This window comes from Scyliorhinus canicula, chromosome 30, assembly GCF_902713615.1.
Source record: "Scyliorhinus canicula chromosome 30, sScyCan1.1, whole genome shotgun sequence".
Lineage (NCBI taxonomy): Eukaryota > Metazoa > Chordata > Chondrichthyes > Carcharhiniformes > Scyliorhinidae > Scyliorhinus > Scyliorhinus canicula.
In genome coordinates this window covers 14,145,616-14,167,029 of record NC_052175.1, presented here as the reverse complement: position 1 = coordinate 14,167,029, position 21,414 = coordinate 14,145,616, and the positions used below count along the sequence as shown (strand labels likewise).

The 21,414-nt window shown below is 56.2% G+C and overlaps 1 protein-coding gene across 1 annotated transcript; it reads right to left on the bottom strand.

Moving 5' to 3' along the window:
- Positions 1 to 2,270: 2,270 nt before the first annotated feature.
- Positions 2,271 to 21,186, bottom strand: si:dkey-27c15.3 (GON-4-like protein). Its single transcript, XM_038787100.1, has 5 exons — positions 21,067 to 21,186; positions 16,036 to 16,457; positions 10,280 to 10,513; positions 3,876 to 4,042; positions 2,271 to 2,300 (listed from the first exon to the last, which is right to left on the bottom strand). The coding sequence occupies exons 2-5, from the start codon at positions 16,439 to 16,441 to the stop codon at positions 2,271 to 2,273; spliced, it is 837 nt and encodes a 278-aa protein (XP_038643028.1). The 5' UTR covers positions 16,442 to 16,457; positions 21,067 to 21,186.
- Positions 21,187 to 21,414: the final 228 nt, after the last annotated feature.

The following is a 21,414-nucleotide window of genomic DNA, read 5'->3' as shown; positions in this document are numbered from 1 at the left end:
CTGTAACCTCCTCCAGCCCCTCCCTATCTCTGTAACCCCCTCCAGTCCCTACACCCCCTCCCTATCTCTGTAACCTCCTCCAGCCCCCTACACCCCCCTCCCTATCTCTGTAACCTCCTCCAGCCCCTACACCCCCCTCCCTATCTCTGTAGCCTCCTCCAGCCCCTACACCCCCTCCCTATCTCTGTAACCTCCTCCAGCCCCTACACCCCCTCCCTATCTCTGTAACCTCCTCCAGCCCCTACACCCCCTCCCTATCTCTGTAACCCCCTCCAGTCCCTACACCCCCTCCCTATCTCTGTAACCTCCTCCAGCCCCCTACACCCCCTCCCTATCTCTGTAACCTCCTCCAGCCCCCACACCCCATCCCTATCTCTGTAGCCTCCTCCAGCCCCTACACCCCCTCCCTATCTCTGTAACCCCCTCCAGTCCCTACACCCCCTCCCTATCTCTGTAACCTCCTCCAGCCCCCTACACCCCCTCCCTATCTCTGTAACCTCCTCCAGCCCCCACACCCCCTCCCTATCTCTGTAACCTCCTCCAGCCCCTACACCCCCTCCCTATCTCTGTAACCTCCTCCAGCCCCCTACACCCCCTCCCTATCTCTGTAACCTCCTCCAGCCCCTCCCGATCTCTGTAACCTCTTCCAGCCCCGACACCCCCCTCCCTATCTCTGTAACCTCCTCCAGCCCCGACACCCCCTCCCTATCTCTGTAACCTCCTCCAGCCCCTACACCCCCTCCCTATCTCTGTAACCTCCTCCAGCCCCTACACCCCCTCCCTATCTCTGTAACCTCCTCCAGCCCCGACACCCCCTCCCTATCTCTGTAACCTCCTCCAGCCCCTACACCCCCTCCCTATCTCTGTAACCTCCTCCAGCCCCCTACACCCCCTCCCTATCTCTGTAACCTCCTCCAGCCCCTACACCCCCTCCCTATCTCTGTAACCTCCTCCAGCCCCTACACCCCCTCCCTATCTCTGTAACCTCCTCCAGCCCCTCCCTATCTCTGTAACCTCCTCCAGCCCCCTCCCTATCTCTGTAACCTGCTCCAGACCCTACACCCCCTCCCTATCTCTGTAACCTCCTCCAGTCCCTACACCCCCCCTATCTGTAACCTCCTCCAGTCCCCTACACCCCCTCCCTATCTCTGTAACCTCCTCCAGCCCCTACGCTCCCTCCCTATCTCTGTAACCTCCTCCAGACCCTACACCCCCTCCCTATCTCTGTAACCTCCTCCATGCCCGGTGGCGGAGTGGGTTAGCCCTGCTGCCTCACGGCACTGAGTTACATGCTGCAACTGTACAGGAAACTGGTGAGACCACGTTTGGAGTATTGTGTGCAGTTCTGATCACCTCATTATAGGACGTGGAAGTATTGGAAAGGGTGCAAAGGAGATTTACCAGGATGCTGCCTGGATTGGAGGGTAGATCTTATGAGGAAAGGTTGAGGGAGCTAGGGCTTTTCTCATTGGAGCAAAGGAGGATGAGAGGCCACTTAATAGAGGTTTACAGATGATGAGGGGGATAGATAGAGTGGACGTTCAGAGACTATTTCCTCGGGTGGATGTAGCTGTTACAAGGGGGCATAACTATAAGATTCAGGGTGGGAGATATAGGAGGGATGTCCGAGGTAGTTTCTTTACTCAGAGTGGTTAGGGTGTGGAATGGACTGTCTGCTGTGATAGTGGAGTCGGACACTTCAGGAACTTTCAAGCGGTTATTGGATAGGCACATGGAGCACAGCAGAATGACAGGGAGTGGGATAGCTTGATCTTGGTTTCGGACAATGCCCGGCACAACATCGACGGCCGAAGGGCCTGTTCTGTGCTGTACTGTTCTATGTTCTATGTCCCAGGTTCAATCCCGGCCCTGGGTCACTGTCCGTGTGGAGTTTGCACATTCTCCCCGTGTCTGCGTGGGTTTTGCCCCCACAACCCAAAGATGTGCAGAATAGGTGTATTGGCCACGCTAAATTGCCCCTTAATTGGAAAAAAACAATTGGGTACTCTTTAAAAAAAATTTTTTTTTTTTTTTTTTTAATAAAGATGCACCTTAAAGCAGACCTTCGTATCCAAGCACTTGGTTCCCTACACCTAATAGCTCCTTTTGTGGCTTTGAGTCAAAGTTTGCTTAACCCTCCTCTGAAGCACGTTGGGACATTTTAAAAGGTGCTATATGAATGCAAGCAGTTGTTGTTGACAAGCATTAGCATTTGTACAACGAAGACCTATTTATTAAACCTCTGTCAATGTTTCATTGAACCCACTGCATCAGCAATCCATTTCCTTTGCCCTGTTAGTCTAAAGATATAAAGGTGAACAAAAATAAACCTGAGGAACGGAAGAGGAAAAACAATTATTTTCGGAAGGGAGGAAGCCGTGTTGGACCTTAGAAATAAAAGGAGGGGGGTGTTATCTATCTGGGTTATTGAAGTTGTGTGTAATGTCTCTGTAAGATCCGGGTCACAGGACATGCTCGATGCTGCCGGCTATTTTGTGGGCTGGAGTCATGAACCAGCCTTCGTACCGTGAAGACCCTTTATGTTTTCTCGCGATTGGGATTGAAAAACAGCAGCCCAACCTTTTCAACCCTCACCCCCACCACCCCCCGTTGGAACCCCCGGACATCACCCCACCCCTCCCCAAAACACAACTCACCTATAGAACATAAGAACTAGGAGCAGGAGTCGGCCATCTGGCCCCTCGAGCCTGCTCCGCCATTCAATGAGATCATTGCTGATCTTTTGTGGACTCAGCTCCACTTTCCGGCCCGAACACCATAACCCTTATTCCCTTAATTCTTCAAAAAACTATCTATCTTTATCTTAAGAACATTTAATGAAGGAGCCTCAACTGCTTCACTGGGCAAGGAATTCCATAGATTCATAACCCTTTGGGTGAAGAAGTTCCTCCTAAACTCAGTCCTAAATCTACTTCCCCTTATTTTGAGGCTATGTCCCCTAGTTCTGCTTTCACCTGTCAGTGGAAACAACCTGCCCGCATCTATCCTATCTATTCCCTTCATAATTTTATATGTTTCTATCAGATCCCCCCTCATCCTTCTAAATTCCAACGAGTGCAGTCCCAGTCTACTCGACCTCTCCTCGTAATCCAACCCCTTCAGCTCTGGGATTAACCCAGTGAATCTCCTCTGCACACCCTCCAGCGCCAGTACGTCCTTTCTCAGGTAAGGAGACCAAAACTGAACACAATACTCCAGGTGTGGCCTCACTAACACCTTATACAATATAAGGGGGTCCTTGCACCCAACCCCCCCCCCCCCCCCCCCCCCCCCCCCCACCCCCCAATCCGAAAACAAACACGCCCACCACCTCGCATAGGCAGGGAACTGGGGCTGGTTTAGCTAACTGGGCTAAATCGCTGGCTTTGAAAGCAGACCCAGGCAGGCCAGCAGCACGGGTCAATTCCCGTACCAGCCTCCCCGAACAGGCGCCGGAATGTGGCGACTAGGGGCTTTTCACAGTAACTTCATTTTAGGAGCCTACTCGTGACAATAAGCGATTTTCATTTCATTTCATCTCACTCCCTGCCGGTGGGCAGTGCCAGGCTGTCACCTTGCCCTGAGGGCAATCGCCTGGGGACCTCCATCCCCTGGGAGACCCACCCCCCCCTCCCCCCCAACCCCCCCACCCAACCCCCTTTCCGCCTGGACCCCGTTTGAGGGGACCAGCACCGGACGGCTCTCGCCTCAAGTCTCCAAGGCCGCCAAGACGTATTTAATAAAAATATTAAATATGCTGTGTTGAACCCACGTGCACGGGTCCCGTTAGTCCAAAGGCGCAAAAGGGCTGGCGAGGAGGAGCGGGAAGGTGCGCCGGTTAGGCCAGGGAGAGCGGTGTGGCGGTTGGTACTCACGTGTAGAATGTTCCGCACGTTTATGGCGGTCAGGTTGTGGGTCTTGGCCCCGTCCTCCAGCGCTCGCTCAAAGGTGTCGTCCAGCTGGACGTTGCACTCTGGCCGATTCGTCTCCCGCCTCACCACTTTCTTCTTCTTCATTTTCTTCGCCGCGCTGTCTCCCTCCTCTGGACCGGGCCGACAGCGGCGGAAAGAAAGGGGGGAAAAAAAGTAGGATTAGCTCAGGAGCCTCGGGTTCCACATTGCCGAGGGCTGGGGCGGGGCGGGAGGGGAGGGGTTGGCCGATTGCCTCGTCCACCATTCAGTCAGATGACGGCCAGTCTCCCGCACTTCCAGCCCCTTCCCGCGGGCTCCAAATTCAGTCACTCCCTTTGTGCCGGAGGATCCATCCAGCCCAGCCTGGAGTACATCCACAGGTCCCTGGGTAAAGAATCCCGAATATTCCCGACACTCTGAGTGAACAAATCCCTCCTCCACTCAGTCCGTAACAGCCAACCCCTTTATCCTGAGACACCCTCTCGTTGGAGACGCTCCAGCCGGAAGGGACGCACCCGGGGGAGTGGGTCAGTATTTACAGGGGGTCCCCGGGGAGTGTGTCAGTATTTACAGGGGGTCCCCGGGGAGTGGGTCAGTATTTACAGGGGGTCCCGGGGGAGTGTGTCAGTATTTACAGGGGGTCCAGGGGAGTGGGTCAGTATTTACAGGGGGTCCCCGGGGGAGTGTGTCAGTATTTACAGGGGGATCCAGGGGAGTGGGTCAGTATTTACAGGCTGTCCCCGGGGGAGTGTGTCAGTATTTACAGGGGGGTCCAGGGGAGTGGGTCAGTATTTACAGGAGGTCCCCGGGGAGTGTGTCAGTATTTACAGGGGGTCCCCGGGGAGTGTGTCAGTATTTCCAGGGGTCCCCGGGGAGTGTGTCAGTATTTACAGGGGGCCCAGGGGAGTGTGTCAGTATTTACAGGGGGTCCCCGGGAGTGTGTCAGTATTTACAGGGGGTCCCCGGGGAGTGTGTCAGTATTTACAGGCTGTCCCCGGGGAGTGTGTCAGTATTTACAGGGGGTCCCCGGGGGGAGTGTCAGTATTTACAGGAGGTCCCCGGGGGAGTGGGTCAGTATTTACAGGGAATCCCGGGGGAGTGTGTCAGTATTTACAGGGGGTCCCCGGGGGAGTGGGTCAGTATTTACAGGGGGTCCCCGGGGAGTGTGTCAGTATTTACAGCGTGTCCCCGGGGAGTGTGTCAGTATTTACAGGGGGTCCCCGGGGAGTGTGTCAGTATTTACAGGGGGTCCCCGGGGAGTGTGTCTGTATTTACAGGGAGTCCCCGGGGAGTGTGTCAGTATTTACAGGGGGTCCCCGGGGAGTGTGTCAGTATTCACAGGGTGTCCCCGGGGAGTGTGTCAGTATTTACAGGGGGTCCTCGGGGAGTGTGTCAGTATTTACAGGGGGTTCCCGGGGAGTGTGTCAGTATTTACAGGGGGTCCCCGGGGAGTGTGTCAGTATTTACAGGGGGTCCCCGGGGAGTGTGTCAGTATTTACAGAGGGGTCCCCGGGGAGTGTGTCAGTATTTACAGGGGGTCCCCGGGGAGTGTGTCAGTATTTACAGGGGGTCCCCGGGGAGTGTGTCAGTATTACAGGGGGGTCCCCGGGGAGTGTGTCAGTATTTACAGGGGGTCCCCGGGGAGTGTGTCAGTATTTACAGGGGGTCCCCGGGGAGTGTGTCAGTATTTACAGGGGGTCCCCGGGGAGTGTGTCAGTATTTACAGGGGGGTCCCCGGGGAGTGTGTCAGTATTTACAGGGGGTCCCCGGGGAGTGTGTCAGTATTTACAGGGGGTCCCCGGGGAGTGTGTCAGTATTTACAGGGGGTCCCCGGGGAGTGTGTCAGTATTTACAGGGGGAGTCCCCGGGGAGTGTGTCAGTATTTACAGGCTGTCCCCGGGGGAGTGTGTCAGTATTTACAGGGGGAGTCCCCGGGGAGTGTGTCAGTATTTACAGGGAAGTCCCCGGGGGTGTGTGTCAGTATTTACAGGGAAGTCCCGGGGAGTGTGTCAGTATTTACAGGGAAGTCCCCGGGGAGTGTGTCAGTATTTACAGGGGGTCCCCGGGAAGTGGGTCAGTATTTACAGGGGGAGTCCCCGGGGAGTGTGTCAGTATTTACAGGCTTTCCCCGGGGGAGTGTGTCAGTATTTACAGGGGGTCCCCGAAGAGTGTGTCAATATTTACAGGGGGAGTCCCCAGGGAGTGTGTCAGTATTTACAGGGGGGTCCCGGCGAGAGTGTCAGTATTTACAGAGGGGTCCCCGGGGAGTGTGTCAGTATTTACAGGGGGTCCCCGGGGAGTGTGTCAGTATTTACAGGGGGGTCCCGGCGAGAGTGTCAGTATTTACAGGGGGTCCCCGGGGAGCGTGTCAGTATTTACAGGGGGTTCCCGGGGAGTGTGTCAGTATTTACAGGGGATTCCCAAGGAGTGTGTCAGTATTTACAGGGGGAGTCCCCGGGGAGTGTGTCAGTATTCACAGGGTGTCCCCGGGGAGTGTGTCAGTATTTACAGGGGGTCCCCGGGGAATGTGTCAGTATTTACAGGGGATCTCGGGGAGTGTGTCAGTATTTACAGGGGGTCCCCGGGGAGTGTGTCAGTATTTACAGGGGGTCCCCGGGGGAGTGTGTCAGTATTTACAGGCTGTCCCCGGGGGAGTGTGTCAGTATTTACAGGGAAGTCCCCGGGAAGTGGGTCAGTATTTACAGGGAAGTCCCCGGGGAGTGTGTCAGTATTTACAGGGAAGTCCCCGGGGAGCGTGTCAGTATTTACAGGGGGTTCCCGGGGAGTGTGTCAGTATTTACAGGGGATTCCCGGGGAGTGTGTCAGTATTTATAGGGGGTCCCCGGGGAGTGTGTCAGTATTTACAGGGGGTTCCCGGGGAGTGTGTCAGTATTTACAGGGGGTCCCTGGGGAGTGTGTCAGTATTTACAGGGGGTCCCCGGGGAGTGTGTCAGTATTTACAGGGGGTCCCCGGGGAGTGTGTCAGTATTTACAGGGGATTCCCGGGGAGTGTGTCAGTATTTACAGGGAGTCCCCGGGGAGTGTGTCAGTATTTACAGGGGGCCCCCTGGGGGAGTGTGTCAGTATTTACAGGGGGTCCCTGGGGAGTGTGTCAGTATTTACAGGGAGTCCCCGGGGAGTGTGTCAGTATTTACAGGGGGTCCCCGGGGAGTGTGTCAGTATTTACAGGGGATTCCCGGGGAGTGTGTCAGTATTTACAGGGAGTCCCCGGGGAGTGTGTCAGTATTACAGGGGGCCCCCTGGGGGAGTGTGTCAGTATTTACAGGGGGTCCCCGGGGAGTGTGTCAGTATTTACAGGGGGTCCCCGGGGAGTGTGTCAGTATTTACAGGGGGTCCCCGGGGAGTGTGTCAGTATTTACAGGGGGTCCCGGGGAGTGTGTCAGTATTTACAGGGGGTCCCCGGGTAGTGTGTCAGTATTTACAGGGGGTCCCCGGGGAGTGGGTCAGTATTTACAGGGGGTCCCCGGGGAGTGTGTCAGTATTTACAGGGGGTCCCCGGGGAGTGTGTCAGTATTTACAGGGAGTCCCCGGGGAGTGTGTCAGTATTTACAGGGGGTCCCCGGGGAGTGTGTCAGTATTTACAGGGGAATCCCCGGGGAGTGTGTCAGTATTACAGGGGTCCCCGGGGAGTGTGTCAGTATTTACAGGGGGAGTCCCCGGGGAGTGTGTCAGTATTCACAGGGTGTCCCCGGGGAGTGTGTCAGTATTTACAGGGGGTCCCCGGGGAGTGTGTCAGTATTTACAGGGGATCTCGGGGAGTGTGTCAGTATTTACAGGGGGTCCCCGGGGAGTGTGTCAGTATTCACAGGGTGTCCCCGGGGAGTGTGTCAGTATTTACAGGGGGTCCCCGGGGAGTGTGTCAGTATTTACAGGGGGTCCCCGGGGAGTGTGTCAGTATTTACAGGGGGTCCCCGGGGAGTGTGTCAGTATTTACAGGGGGTCCCCGGGGGAGTGTGTCAGTATTTACAGGGGGTCCCCGGGGGAGTGTGTCAGTATTTACAGGCTGTCCCCGGGGAGTGTGTCAGTATTTACAGGGAAGTCCCCGGGGAGTGTGTCAGTATTTACAGGGGGTCCCCGGGGAGCGTGTCAGTATTTACAGGGGGTTCCCGGGGAGTGTGTCAGTATTTACAGGGGATTCCCGGGGAGTGTGTCAGTATTTACAGGGAAGTCCCAGAGGAGTGTGTCAGTATTTACAGGGGGGTCCGCGGGGCGTGTGTCAGTATTTACAGGGAAGTCCTTGTCTCATCCCCATTCTCCTGCCTTCTCTCCATAACCCATGATTAATCAAGAACCTATCTATCTTTGTCTTAAGACACTCAATGATTTGGCCTCCACAGCCTTCTGCGGCAAAGAGTTCCACAGATTCACCAGCCTCTGGCTGAAGAAATTCCTCCTCATCTGTTTTAAAGGATCATCCCTTTAGTCTGAGATGGTGTCCTCTGGTTCTAGTTTTTCCCACAAGTGGAAACTTCCTCTCCCCGTCCACTCTATCCAGGCCTCGCAGTATCCTGTAAGTTTCAATAAGATCCCCCCTCATCCTTCTAAACTCAGCGAGTACAGACCCAGAGTCCTCAACCGTTCCTCATACGACAAGCTCTTCATTCCAGGGATCATTCTTGTGAACCTCCTCTTGACCCTTTCCAAGGCCCAGCACATCCTTCCTTAGATACGGGGCCCCAAACTGCTCACAATACTCCAAATGGGGTCTGACCAGAGCCTTATACAGCCTCAGAAGTACATCCCTGCTCTTGTATTCGAGCCCTCTCGACCTGAATGCTAACATTGCATTTGCCTTCCTAACTGCCGACCGAACCTGCTCGTTAACCTTAAGAGAATCGTGAACCAGGTCTCCCAAGTTTGTTCTTCAGATTTAGTTTTTTAAAATAATTTAAGGTACCCAATTCATTTTTTTTTCCAATGAAGGGGCAATTTAGCGTGGCCAATCCACCCACCCTGCACATCTTTGGGTTGTGGGGGTGAAACCCATGCAGACACTGGGAGAATGTGCAAACTCCACACGGACAGTGATCCAGAGCCGGGATCGAACCTGGGACCTCGGAGCTGTGAGGCAGCAGCGCTAACCCACTGCGCCACGGTGCTGTCCCTGTTCATCAGGTTTCTGAACCCTTTCGCATTCAGAAAATAGTCTATGCCTTTCCCCCTCCGATCAAAGAGCATCACCTCACACTTTTCCACATTGTATTCCATCTATTCTAGCCTGCCCAGGTCCTTCTGCAGCCCCCTTGCTTTCTCAATGCCACCTGTCCCACTGTACATCTTTGTATCAATCTGCAAACTTAGCGACAGTGCCCTCAGTTCCTTCTTCCAGGTCGATACTAATTATAAATCTCTCTATCGCCTCCTTAAAGTTGTTCAGTGTAGAGAATTCCACAGATTCACCGAGTGAAGTAACTCTTTCTCATTTCTTAAGTCTGCCACCCCAAAACCGTGTCGCCTTGTCCGAGAATATCCAACAAGGGGAAATCTCGGCTCTGCGTCGACCCTGTCAATTCCCTTTCGCACCGCACGCACCTCAATTCGATCGCCTCTCATTGTTATAAACTCCAGAGAGTACAGACCTAAACGGCTCAATCTCTCTCCGTCAGACAAGTCCTTCATCTCCGGAATCGATCTCGCGAGCCTCCGCTGATCCTCCTCGAACGCACTTACAGCCTTCCCCCGGTAAGGGGACCAAAACTGCGCGCGGGTTGGTTCGCAAATCTGGAAGACGGAGCTCCTTGGGAGCACGGAGGGGGAGGGAGGGGGAGCTGAGATTCAACTCACAACTCATTGCTCCGGGGTGGAGGGATGGGAGGAAACAGCTGGAGGCGTCCTGGGCCAGGGGATTAAAGAGGGAGCCCAGAAGCCGTTTTGACCACGCGGGTGAGCGAGGACTCCGGCGCGGAGCGGGGGGGGCATCTTTGGGGAGACGGCGGGGTACTGGTAATGTCGCCGGGCCGGTAATCCAGGGGCCCTAGCGGGGTCAAAGGTTCGAATCTCCCCCCCTCAATCGTTTAATAAAATCTGGAATCGAATAGCGAGTCTGGGAAACGGCGAGGCTGAAACGGGAAACGGCAACCGTCAGGAAATAGCCGACAGAGATGCTCCGTTCGAGGGGTAATTAGGGACGGCCAATCAATGCTCGCCCCCTCGCCCAGGGTGGCCCCACATCTGTGTATGAATAAATAAGAAAAGGTTCAGGGACGCAGGCAGTCCCACTGCGTTCCCGCAATCGAGATCCTGGCCTCTCACACACCACGCACCCCCTCCCCCCGCCCGGATTTTAACCACTCCCGCAGACCGGGCTCCGTAAGTCCCTCCCGCAATCTCCCTCACGCGGAACGTACCCATGGTAATGACCAGATTGCGATCTCCTTCGTCCTTCTCGTCCTCGCTGGGGGTCCCCCCCGGCGGTCCTGGCGTAGGCGAAGTGCTGGTACCCTGCCTGCCCCCCCTGTGGGGCATCTCGGGCCTTAGGGAATGGCAGGGCGCTGCGCTGGGCCCCTCGGATGCTCCGGACCCCGAGGTACTGGAAACTGCAGGAGGTGCTTCCAACGTCGCCCGAGCAGCTGATGGCTCCCCTGGAAGAACAGAACAGAACTGGTTAAGGGCAGCGCGGTGGCACAGTGGTTAGCATTGCTGCCTACGGCGCTGAGGACCCGGGTTCGATCCCGGCCCCGGGTCACTGTCCGTGTGGAACATAGAACATAGAACAGTACAGCACAGAACAGGCCATTCGGCCCTCGATGTTGTGCCGAGCAATGATCACCCTACTCAAACCCACGTATCCACCCTATACCCGTAACCCAACAACCCCCCCTTAACCTTACTTTTTAGGACACTATACGGGCAGCACGGTAGCATGGTGGTTAGCGTCAATGCTTCACAGCTCCAGGGTCCCAGGTTCAGTTCCCGGCTGGGTCACTGTCTGTGCGGAGTCTACATGTCCTCCGTGTGTGTGCGTGGGTTTCCTCCGGGTGCTCCGGTTTCCTCCCACAGTCCAAAGATGTGCGGGTTAGGTGGATTGGCCATGCTAAATTGCACATTCTCCCCATGTTTGCGTGGGTTTTACCCCCACAACCCAAAGATGTGCAGGGTAGGTGGATTGGCCACGCTAAATTGCCCCTCAATTGGAAAAAATAATTGGGTACTCTAAATTTATATTTAAAAAAAGAACACAATTGGTTAAATTCCTTCCCAATATCCGTACATCTGCATCGAACACGGTTACAGGAAAATAACAATATCTCTCAAAATAATCTCCAGGCGTAGGGATTAATCTGAAGGAATCATCTGGACCTAAGTAGCATTAGGCATTAGGAACAGAATTAGGCCCATCGAATCTGCTCCGCCATTCAATCATGGCTGATATTTTCTCATCCCCATTCTCCTGCCTTCTCCCCATAACCCCTGATTAATCCAGAACCTATCTATCTCTGTCGTAAAGACACTCAGTGATTTGGCCTCCACAGCCTTCTGCGGCAAAGAGTTCCACAGATTCACCACCCTCTGGCTGAAGAAATTCCTCCTCATCTCTGTTTTAAAGGATCGTGCCTTTAGTCTGAGATTGCGTCCTCTGCTTCTAGTTTTTCCTACAAGTGGAAACATCCTCTCCACGTCCACTGTACCTTACCCAAACGCAACTCGGCACAGGTAGGCCAGTGAGTAAGCGATGGAGCCTATTTGCCTTGGGAGGCATCGCAGCACACCCCGATCTCATTCTGGCCCACAATCTGAACTGTTCCAGTGGATGTCAGAGATAACCCTGAGACCTCAGAGATACTTGGACTGCTGGCAGAGAGCAATCAATATTGAGGGATTGCTGCACTGTCAGAGGGGCAGTACTGAGGGAGTGCCGTACTGTCAGAGGGTCAGTACTGAGGCAGAGCCGTACTGTAAGAGGGTCGGTACTGAGGGAGTGCCGCACTGTCAGAGGGTCAGTACTGAGGGAGTGCTGCACTGTCAGAGGGTCAGTACTGAGGGAGTGCCGCACTGTCAGAGGGTCAGTACTGAGGGAGTGCCGCACTGTAACTAAGCGTCAGTACTGAGGGAGTGCCGTACTGTCAGAGGGTCAGTACTGAGGGAGTGCCGCACTGTCAGAGGGTCAGTACTGAGGGAGTGCCGCACTGTCAGAGGGTCAGTACTGAGGGAGCGCTGCACTGTCAGAGGGTCAGTACTGAGGGAGTGCTGCACTGTCAGAGGGTCAGTACTGAGGGAATGCTGCACTGTCAGAGGGTCAGTACTGAGGGAGTGCGGCACTGTCAGAGGATCAGTACTGAGGGAATGCCGCACTGTGGGAGGGTCAGTACTGAGGGAGTGCCGCACTGTCAGAGGGTCAGTACTGAGGGAGTGCCGCACTGTGGGAGGGTCAGTACTGAGGGAGTGCCGCACTGTCAGAGGGGCAGTACTGAGGGAGTGCTGCACTGTCAGAGGGTCAGTACTGAGGGAGTGCCGCACTGTGGGAGGGTCAGTACTGAGGGAGTGCCGCACTGTCAGAGGGTCAGTACTGAGGGAGCGCCGCACTGTGGGAGGGTCAGTCCTGAGGGAGTGCTGCACTGTCAGAGGGTCAGTACTGAGGGAGCGCCGCACTGTGGGAGGGTCAGTACTGAGGGAGTGCCGCACTGTCAGAGGGTCAGTACTGAGGGATTGCACTGTGGGAGGGTCAGTACTGAGGGAGTGCCGCACTGTCAGAGGGTCAGTACTGAGGGAGCGCCGCACTGTGGGAGGGTCAGTACTGAGGGAGTGCCGCACTGTCAGAGGGTCAGTACTGAGGGAGTGCTGCACTGTCAGAGGGTCAGTACTGAGGGAGTGCTGCACTGTCAGAGGGTCAGTACTGACGGAGTGCCGCACTGTCAGAGGGTCAGTACTGAGGGAGTGCCGCACTGTGGGAGTGTCAGTACTGAGGGAGCTCCGCACTGTCAGAGGGTCAGTACTGAGGGAGTGCCGCACTGTCAGAGGGTCAGTACTGAGGGAGCGCCGCACTGTCAGAGGGTCAGTACTGAGGGAGTGCCGCACTGTCAGAGGGTCAGTACTGAGGGAGTGCCGCACTGTCAGAGGGTCAGTACTGAGGGAGTGCCGCACTGTCAGAGGGTCAGTACTGAGGGAGGGCTGCACTGTCAGAGGGTCAGTACTGAGGGAGTGCCGCACTGTCAGAGGGTCAGTACTGAGGGAGCGCCGCTCTGTCAGAGGGTCAGTACTGAGGGAGTGCCGCACTGTCAGAGGGTCAGTACTGAGGGAGTGCCGCACTGTCAGAGGGTCAGTACTGAGGGAGTGCTGCACTGTGGGAGGGTCAGTACTGAGGGAGCGCCGCACTGTGGGAGGGTCAGTACTGAGGGAGCGCCGCACTGTGGGAGGGTCAGTACTGAGGGAGTGCTGCACTGTCAGAGGGTCAGTACTGAGGGAGAGCCGCACTGTCCTCGGAACCTCAAAAGCTAAAACATTAACTGTGATTTTCTCCACAAACATGTGATAATGCAAGAAGTTTTTATATAGATTGTATATCATATATAAATCTGTATACAGTAATGTTATTAAACATCAAGATTACAGTATACAAAAATATGTGTTACAATAATCTTGTTTAAAAATTGTGGTTTAACAGACAGGCAGGCAGTGTGTCTGCAAAAGATGCAATTAAAGTGTTGTAAATGTTTGATTATCATTCATTCCAACCATGCACTTGTTTACAAAGAGATGCCTCGTGGAACTTGGTTATCATTGCCGGAGGCTCCATGGAAGGCAGATCATTTGAGGCAGGTGAGCAGGTCAGGGATTCTGAGTGGGGTAATGATGACGCAATTAATGGGAGGAGCCAGGTTTGTCTGTAGTTTTAGCAGTTTGGCAGTCTGCTCGGAGTCAAGCCGCACGGCTGCTCTGCCAAGTCAGGTTGGAGCGGTCGTCCGACTCAGACAGAAGGATCTTTCTCTGACTCCCAGCACTCTGTCTTTGCAAACTTAATTTATCGCTAAATGGCTTTCGGCCTGTAATGGGCTTTGCTCAACTGGAGATAGAAATGATATAAAAGTGGGTTAGCCCTGCTGCCTCACGGCGCCGTGGTCCCAGGTTCGATCCTGGCTCTGGGTCACTGTCCGTGTGGGGTTTGCACATTCTCCCCGTGTTTGTGTGGGTTTCGCCCCCCACATCCCAAAGATGTGCAGACTACACGGCCACGCTAAAATTGCCCCTTCATTGCAAAAAATTAATTGGGTATTCTAAATTTAAAAAACAGAAAAAAAAAATGATATAAAAGAGGGTTGCCCTTTCAAGAATTCATTAACTGTTCATGGAAACGCTCTTCCTTGTGAGGTTAATGTGGTCAGTCCTGTGTGAATAATGAGGGTTGTTGGAATATCAACGGGCTCTTTTTCTCACTGGGATCACTGGGATCCTTCTTCACAGTTATGCAAATAGAAAAATCGTTGGGGTTTCGTCCGGTTTCGTGATATAAATTGGGGTCCGGCCCGGTACCGTCACAAAACCGTCTGAGATGCGGAGCATTTCTCGCGCGATCTTTATCGCAATTGCATTAGCAGCGGCCGCAGACTTTTGCCCGGGTTTGACTGTCCGCTTTCTCAAAGCTGGACGTGGGAGATTGCTGAGAAGAGCTGATCTTTGTCCCACATTAAAGAACAAAGAAAAGTACAGCACAGGAACAGGCTCTTCGGCCCCCCAAGCCTGCGCCGACCATTCTGCCCGTCTGAACTAAAATCTTCTAACACTTCCTGGTTCCGTATCCCTCTATTCCCATCCTATTCATGTATGTCAAGATGCCCCTTAAACGTCACTATCGTCCCTGCTTCCACCCCCTCCTCCGGCAGCGAGTTCCAGGCACCCACTGCCCTGTGTGGGAAAACTTGCCTCGCACATCCCCTCTAAACCTTGCCCCTCGCACCTTAAACCTATGTCCCCTAGTAATCGACCCCTCTACCCTGGGGAAAAGCCTCTGACGATCCACTCTGTCTATGCCCCTCATAATGTTGTAGACCTCTATCAGGTTGCCCCTCAATCTCCTGAGTTTGAGTGAGAACAAACCGAGTATATTCAACCTCTCCTCACAGCTAATGCCCTCCATACCAGGAAACATCCTGGTAAATCTCTTCTGCACCCTCTCTAAAGCCTCCACATCCTTCTGGTAGTGTGGCGACCAGAATTGAACACTGTACTCCAAGTGTGGCCTAACTATGGTTCTACACAGCTGCAACATGACTTGCCAATTCTTATACTCAATGCACCGGCCAATGAAGGCAAGCATGCTGTCTGCCTTCTTGACTACCTTCTCCACCTGTGTTGCCCCTTTCAGTGACCTGCGATCCTGTACACCTAGATCTCTCTGACTGTCAATACTATTTTTTTTAAATAAATTTAGAGTACCAAATTCATATTTTTCCAATTAAGGGGCAATTTAGCGTTGCCAATGCACCTAGCCTGCACATAGAACATAGAACAGTACAGCACAGAACAGGCCCTTCGGCCCTCAATGTTGTGCCGAGCCATGATCACCCTACTCAAACCCACGTATCCACCCTATAACCATAACCCAACAACCCCCCCCCCTTAACCTTACTTTTATTAGGACACTACGGGCAATTTAGCATGGCCAATCCACCTAACCCGCACATCTTTGGACTGTGGGAGGAAACCGGAGCACCTGGAGGAAACCCACGCACACAGGGGGAGGACGTGCAGACTCCACACAGACAGTGACCCAGCCGGGAATCGAACCTGGGAACCTGGAGCTGTGAAGCATTTATGCTAACCACCATGCTACCCTGCTCCCCCGAACATCTTTGGGTTGTGGGGGCGAAACCCACGCAGACACGGGGAGAATGTGCAAACTCCACACGGACAGTGACCCAGAGCCAGGATCGTACCTGAAACGTCGACGCCGTGAGGCAGCAGTGATAACCACTGCGCCACCGTGCTGCCGACAGTCAATACACTTGAGGGTCCTACCATTCACTATATATTGCCACCTGTATTAGACCTAAACGCATCACGACAAATAGGTACCCAATTGGTTGTACATCATTTAGGGAGTTGCTGAAGTGGTGATAGGCGCTAGAGAAATGCAAACCGTCTTTGGATAACGACACAGCTCCCTCACCTGCTAAGTGGTTGCTTCCGCCGTCGTCCTGTGCTCCCACAGCAGCCGTCGCCAGCTTGGGGCTTTTAGCATCGTTGCCGTCCGTCGTGTGGTCCGACGGGATCGCTCCCGTCACCACCCCGCTGCCCCGCGATTTCGGAGCTCCCTGTTCCTCGGCCACCGGGCTGGCCCGGAGCCCGGGCTCGGTTTCGGAGGCCGGCGGTTCCGGACGTGCATCCTGCCGGGCGCCAGCTTCCCGGCTGCACAACGCTGGCGGTGGAGGCGAGGAGGTCTGGACGGCAGCTTTCCTCCAGTCTCCCTTCCCGCGGTGCCCGCCCCGGCCCGGAGCCTCCTCCGTCCGGGCGCTTTTGGACGTCTGCGAGGAACCTGCTGACGAGGGAGCCTTCCTCTTCTGAACAGGCAGCATCGTTCCATCCGCTACTCTGTCAACACAAATCACATTCCGGGGTGAGATTTGGCGAGGGAGGTGAGAGAATAGCCCTCATCCGGAGCAAATACATATTTCAACAGAACCGGAACGAGCATAAAACACAGCGTCAGAGGGTCAGTACTGAGGGAGTGCCGCACTGTCAAAGGGTCAGTACTGAGGGAGTGCCGCACTGTCAGAGGGTTAGTACTGAGGGAGTGCTGCACTGTCAGAGGGTCAGTACTGAGGGAGTGCCGCACTGTCAAAGGGTCAGTACTGAGGGAGCGCCGCACTGTCAGAGGGTCAGTACTGAGGGAGTGCCGCACTGTCAAAGGGTCAGTACTGAGGGAGTGCCGCACTGTCAGAGGGTCAGTACTGAGGGAGTGCCGCACTGTCAGAGGGTCAGTACTGAGGGAGTGCCGCACTGTCAGAGGATCAGTACTGAGGGAGTGCCGCGCTGTCAGAGGGTCAGTACTGAGGGAGCGCCGCACTGTCAGAGGGTCAGTACTGAGGGAGTGCCGCACTGTGGGAGGGTCAGTACTGAGGGAGCGCTGCACTGTCAGAGGGTCAGTACTGAGGGAGTGCTGCACTGTGGGAGGGTCAGTACTGAGGGAGTGCCGCACTGTGGGAGGGTCAGTACTGAGGGAGTGCCGCACTGTCAGAGGGTCAGTACTGAGGGAGCGCCGCACTGTCAGAGGGTCAGTACTGAGGGAGCGCCGCACTGTCAGAGGGTCAGTACTGAGGGAGCGCCGCACTGTCAGAGGGTCAGTACTGAGGGAGCGCCGCACTGTCAGAGGGTCAGTACTGAGGGAATGCCGCACTGTCAGAGGGTCAGTACTGAGGGAGCGCCGCACTGTCAGAGGGTCAGTACTGAGGGAGCGCCGCACTGTCAGAGGGTCAGTACTGAGGGAGCGCCGCACTGTGGGAGGGTCAGTACTGAGGGAGTGCTGCACTGTCAGAGGGTCAGTACTGAGGGAGTGGCGCACTGTCAGAGGGTCAGTACTGAGGGAGCGCCGCACTGTGGGAGGGTCAGTGCTGAGGGAGAGCCGCACTGTCAGAGGGTCAGTACTGAGGGAGTGGCGCACTGTCAGAGGGTCAGTACTGAGGGAGCGCCGCACTGTCAGAGGGTCAGTACTGAGGGAGTGCTGCACTGTCAGAGGGTCAGTACTGAGGGAGTGGCGCACTGTCAGAGGGTCAGTACTGAGGGAGCGCCGCACTGTGGGAGGGTCAGTACTGAGGGAGTGCTGCACTGTCAGAGGGTCAGTACTGAGGGAGTGGCGCACTGTCAGAGGGTCAGTACTGAGGGAGCGCCGCACTGTGGGAGGGTCAGTACTGAGAGAGTGCCGCACTGTCAGAGGGTCAGTACTGAGGGAGTGGCGCACTGTCAGAGGGTCAGTACTGAGGGAGTGCCGCACTGTCAGAGGGTCAGTACTGAGGGAGTGCCGCACTGTGGGAGGGTCAGTACTGAGGGAGCGCCGCACTGTCAGAGGGTCAGTACTGAGGGAGTGCCGCACTGTCAGAGGGTCAGTACTGAGGGAGCGCCGCACTGTGGGAGGGTCAGTACTGAGGGAGTGCCGCACTGTCAGGGGGTCAGTACTGAGGGAGCGCCGCACTGTGGGAGGGTCAGTACTGAGGGAGTGCCGCACTGTGGGAGGGTCAGTACTGAGGGAGTGCCGCACTGTGGGAGGGTCAGTACTGAGGGAGTGCCGCACTGTCAGAGGGTCAGTACTGAGGGAATGCCGCACTGTGGGAGGGTCAGTACTGAGGGAGTGCCGCACTGTCAGAGGGTCAGTACTGAGGGAGCACCGCACTGTCAGAGGGTCAGTACTGAGGGAGTGCCGCACTGTCAGAGGGTCAGTACTGAGGGAGTGCCGCACTGTCAGAGGGTCAGTACTGAGGGAGCGCTGCACTGTCAGAGGGTCAGTACTGAGGGAGTGTCGCACTGTCAGAGGGTCAGTACTGAGGGAGTGTCGCACTGTCAGAGGGTCAGTACTGAGGGAGTGCCGCACTGTGGGAGGGTCAGTACTGAGGGAGTGCCGCACTGTGGGAGGGTCAGTACTGAGGGAGTGCCGCACTGTCAGAGGGTCAGTACTGAGGGAGTGCCGCACTGTCAGAGGGTCAGTACTGAGGGAGTGCCGCACTGTCAGAGGGTCAGTACTGAGGGAGCGCCGCACTGTCAGAGGGTCAGTACTGAGGGAGTGCCACACTGTCAGAGGGCCAGTACTGAGGGAGTGCCGCACTGTCAGAGGGTCAGTACTGAGGGAGTGCCGCACTGTCAGAGGGTCAGTACTGAGGGAGCGCCGCACTGTCAGAGGGTCAGTACTGAGGGAGTGCCGCACTGTCAGAGGGTCAGTACTGAGGGAGTGCCGCACTGTGGGAGGGTCAGTACTGAGGGAGCGCAGCACTGTCAGAGGGTCAGTACTGAGGGAGCGCCGCACTGTCAGAGGGTCAGTACTGAGGGAGTGCCGCACTGTCAGAGGGTCAGTACTGAGGGAGTGCCGCACTGTCAGAGGGTCAGTACTGAGGGAGCTCCGCACTGTCAGAGGGTCAGTACTGAGGGAGTGCTGCACTGTGGGAGGGTCAGTACTGAGGGAGCGCAGCACTGTCAGAGGGTCAGTACTGAGGGAGTGCCGCACTGTCAGAGGGTCAGTACTGAGGGAGCGCCGCACTGTGGGAGGGTCAGTACTGAGAGAGTGCCGCACTGTCAGAGGGTCAGTACTGAGGGAGTGGCGCACTGTCAGAGGGTCAGTACTGAGGGAGTGCCGCACTGTCAGAGGGTCAGTACTGAGGGAGTGCCGCACTGTGGGAGGGTCAGTACTGAGGGAGCGCCGCACTGTCAGAGGGTCAGTACTGAGGGAGTGCCGCACTGTCAGAGGGTCAGTACTGAGGGAGCGCCGCACTGTGGGAGGGTCAGTACTGAGGGAGTGCCGCACTGTCAGGGGGTCAGTACTGAGGGAGCGCCGCACTGTGGGAGGGTCAGTACTGAGGGAGTGCCGCACTGTGGGAGGGTCAGTACTGAGGGAGTGCCGCACTGTGGGAGGGTCAGTACTGAGGGAGTGCCGCACTGTCAGAGGGTCAGTACTGAGGGAATGCCGCACTGTGGGAGGGTCAGTACTGAGGGAGTGCCGCACTGTCAGAGGGTCAGTACTGAGGGAGCACCGCACTGTCAGAGGGTCAGTACTGAGGGAGTGCCGCACTGTCAGAGGGTCAGTACTGAGGGAGTGCCGCACTGTCAGAGGGTCAGTACTGAGGGAGCGCTGCACTGTCAGAGGGTCAGTACTGAGGGAGTGTCGCACTGTCAGAGGGTCAGTACTGAGGGAGTGTCGCACTGTCAGAGGGTCAGTACTGAGGGAGTGCCGCACTGTGGGAGGGTCAGTACTGAGGGAGTGCCGCACTGTGGGAGGGTCAGTACTGAGGGAGTGCCGCACTGTCAGAGGGTCAGTACTGAGGGAGTGCCGCACTGTCAGAGGGTCAGTACTGAGGGAGTGCCGCACTGTCAGAGGGTCAGTACTGAGGGAGCGCCGCACTGTCAGAGGGTCAGTACTGAGGGAGTGCCACACTGTCAGAGGGCCAGTACTGAGGGAGTGCCGCACTGTCAGAGGGTCAGTACTGAGGGAGTGCCGCACTGTCAGAGGGTCAGTACTGAGGGAGCGCCGCACTGTCAGAGGGTCAGTACTGAGGGAGTGCCGCACTGTCAGAGGGTCAGTACTGAGGGAGTGCCGCACTGTGGGAGGGTCAGTACTGAGGGAGCGCAGCACTGTCAGAGGGTCAGTACTGAGGGAGCGCCGCACTGTCAGAGGGTCAGTACTGAGGGAGTGCCGCACTGTCAGAGGGTCAGTACTGAGGGAGTGCCGCACTGTCAGAGGGTCAGTACTGAGGGAGCTCCGCACTGTCAGAGGGTCAGTACTGAGGGAGCGCAGCACTGTGGGAGGGTCAGTACTGAGGGAGCGCAGCACTGTCAGAGGGTCAGTACTGAGGGAGTGCCGCACTGTCAGAGGGTCAGTACTGAGGGAGCGCCGCACTGTCAGAGGGTCAGTACTGAGGGAGTGCTGCACTGTGGGAGGGTCAGTACTGAGGGAGCGCAGCACTGTCAGAGGGTCAGTACTGAGGGAGTGCCGCACTGTCAGAGGGTCAGTACTGAGGGAGCGCCGCACTGTCAGAGGGTCAGTACTGAGGGAGTGCCGCACTGTCAGAGGGTCAGTACAGAGGGAGTGCCGCACTGTCAGAGGGTCAGTACTGAGGGAGTGCCGCACTGTCAGAGGGTCAGTACTGAGGGAGTGCCGCACTGTCAGAGGGTCAGTACTGAGGGAGTGCCGCACTGTCAGAGGGTCAGTACTGAGGGAGCTCCGCACTGTCAGAGGGTCAGTACTGAGGGAGCGCCGCACTGTCAGAGGGTCAGTACTGAGGGAGTGCTGCACTGTGGGAGGGTCAGTACTGAGGGAGCGCTGCACTGTCAGAGGGTCAGTACTCAGGGAGTGCCGCACTGTGGGAGGGTCAGTACTGAGGGAGTGCTGCACTGTGGGAGGGTCAGTACTGAGGGAGCGCTGCACTGTCAGAGGGTCAGTACTGAGGGAGCGCCGCACTGTCAGAGGGTCAGTACTGAGGGAGCGCCGCACTGTCTTCACCTCTGTCGGGTCTCCCGCCCGTTTCCGCAGCAACCAGGCCTCCGGGTCCGTCACATTCAGCGGGTCCGCCTGCCATTTCCGGTTCCGGCACTTCCGGTTCCTGCCCCGATTCACTTCCCCCGGACCGCCAACCTCGCAACAAAGGTTCCGCATCCCGGCTCCCTCAGTACTGACCCTCTGACAGTGCGGCACTCCCTCAGTACTGACCCTCTGACAGTGCGGCACTCCCTCAGTACTGACCCTCCCATAGTGCGGCGCTCCCTCAGTACTGACCCTCTGACAGTGCGGCGCTCCCTCAGTACTGACCCTCTGACAGTGCGGCACTCCCTCAGTACTGACCCTCTGACA

What these genes read in the sequence shown, in the direction of transcription:
- si:dkey-27c15.3 (XM_038787100.1), bottom strand. Translation starts at nt 16,441, where the DNA reads ATGCTGCCTGTTCAGAAGAGGAAGGCTCCCTCGTCAGCAGGTTCCTCG. An exon ending in CAATCTGGTCATTACCATGG is followed by an intron (nt 4,043 to 10,279) that starts GTACGTTCCGCG and finishes GGCCCGGTCCAG; the next exon opens with AGGAGGGAGACAGCGCGGCG. An exon ending in ACGTGCGGAACATTCTACAC is followed by an intron (nt 2,301 to 3,875) that starts GTGAGTACCAAC and finishes TTATATCTTTAG; the next exon opens with ACTAACAGGGCAAAGGAAAT.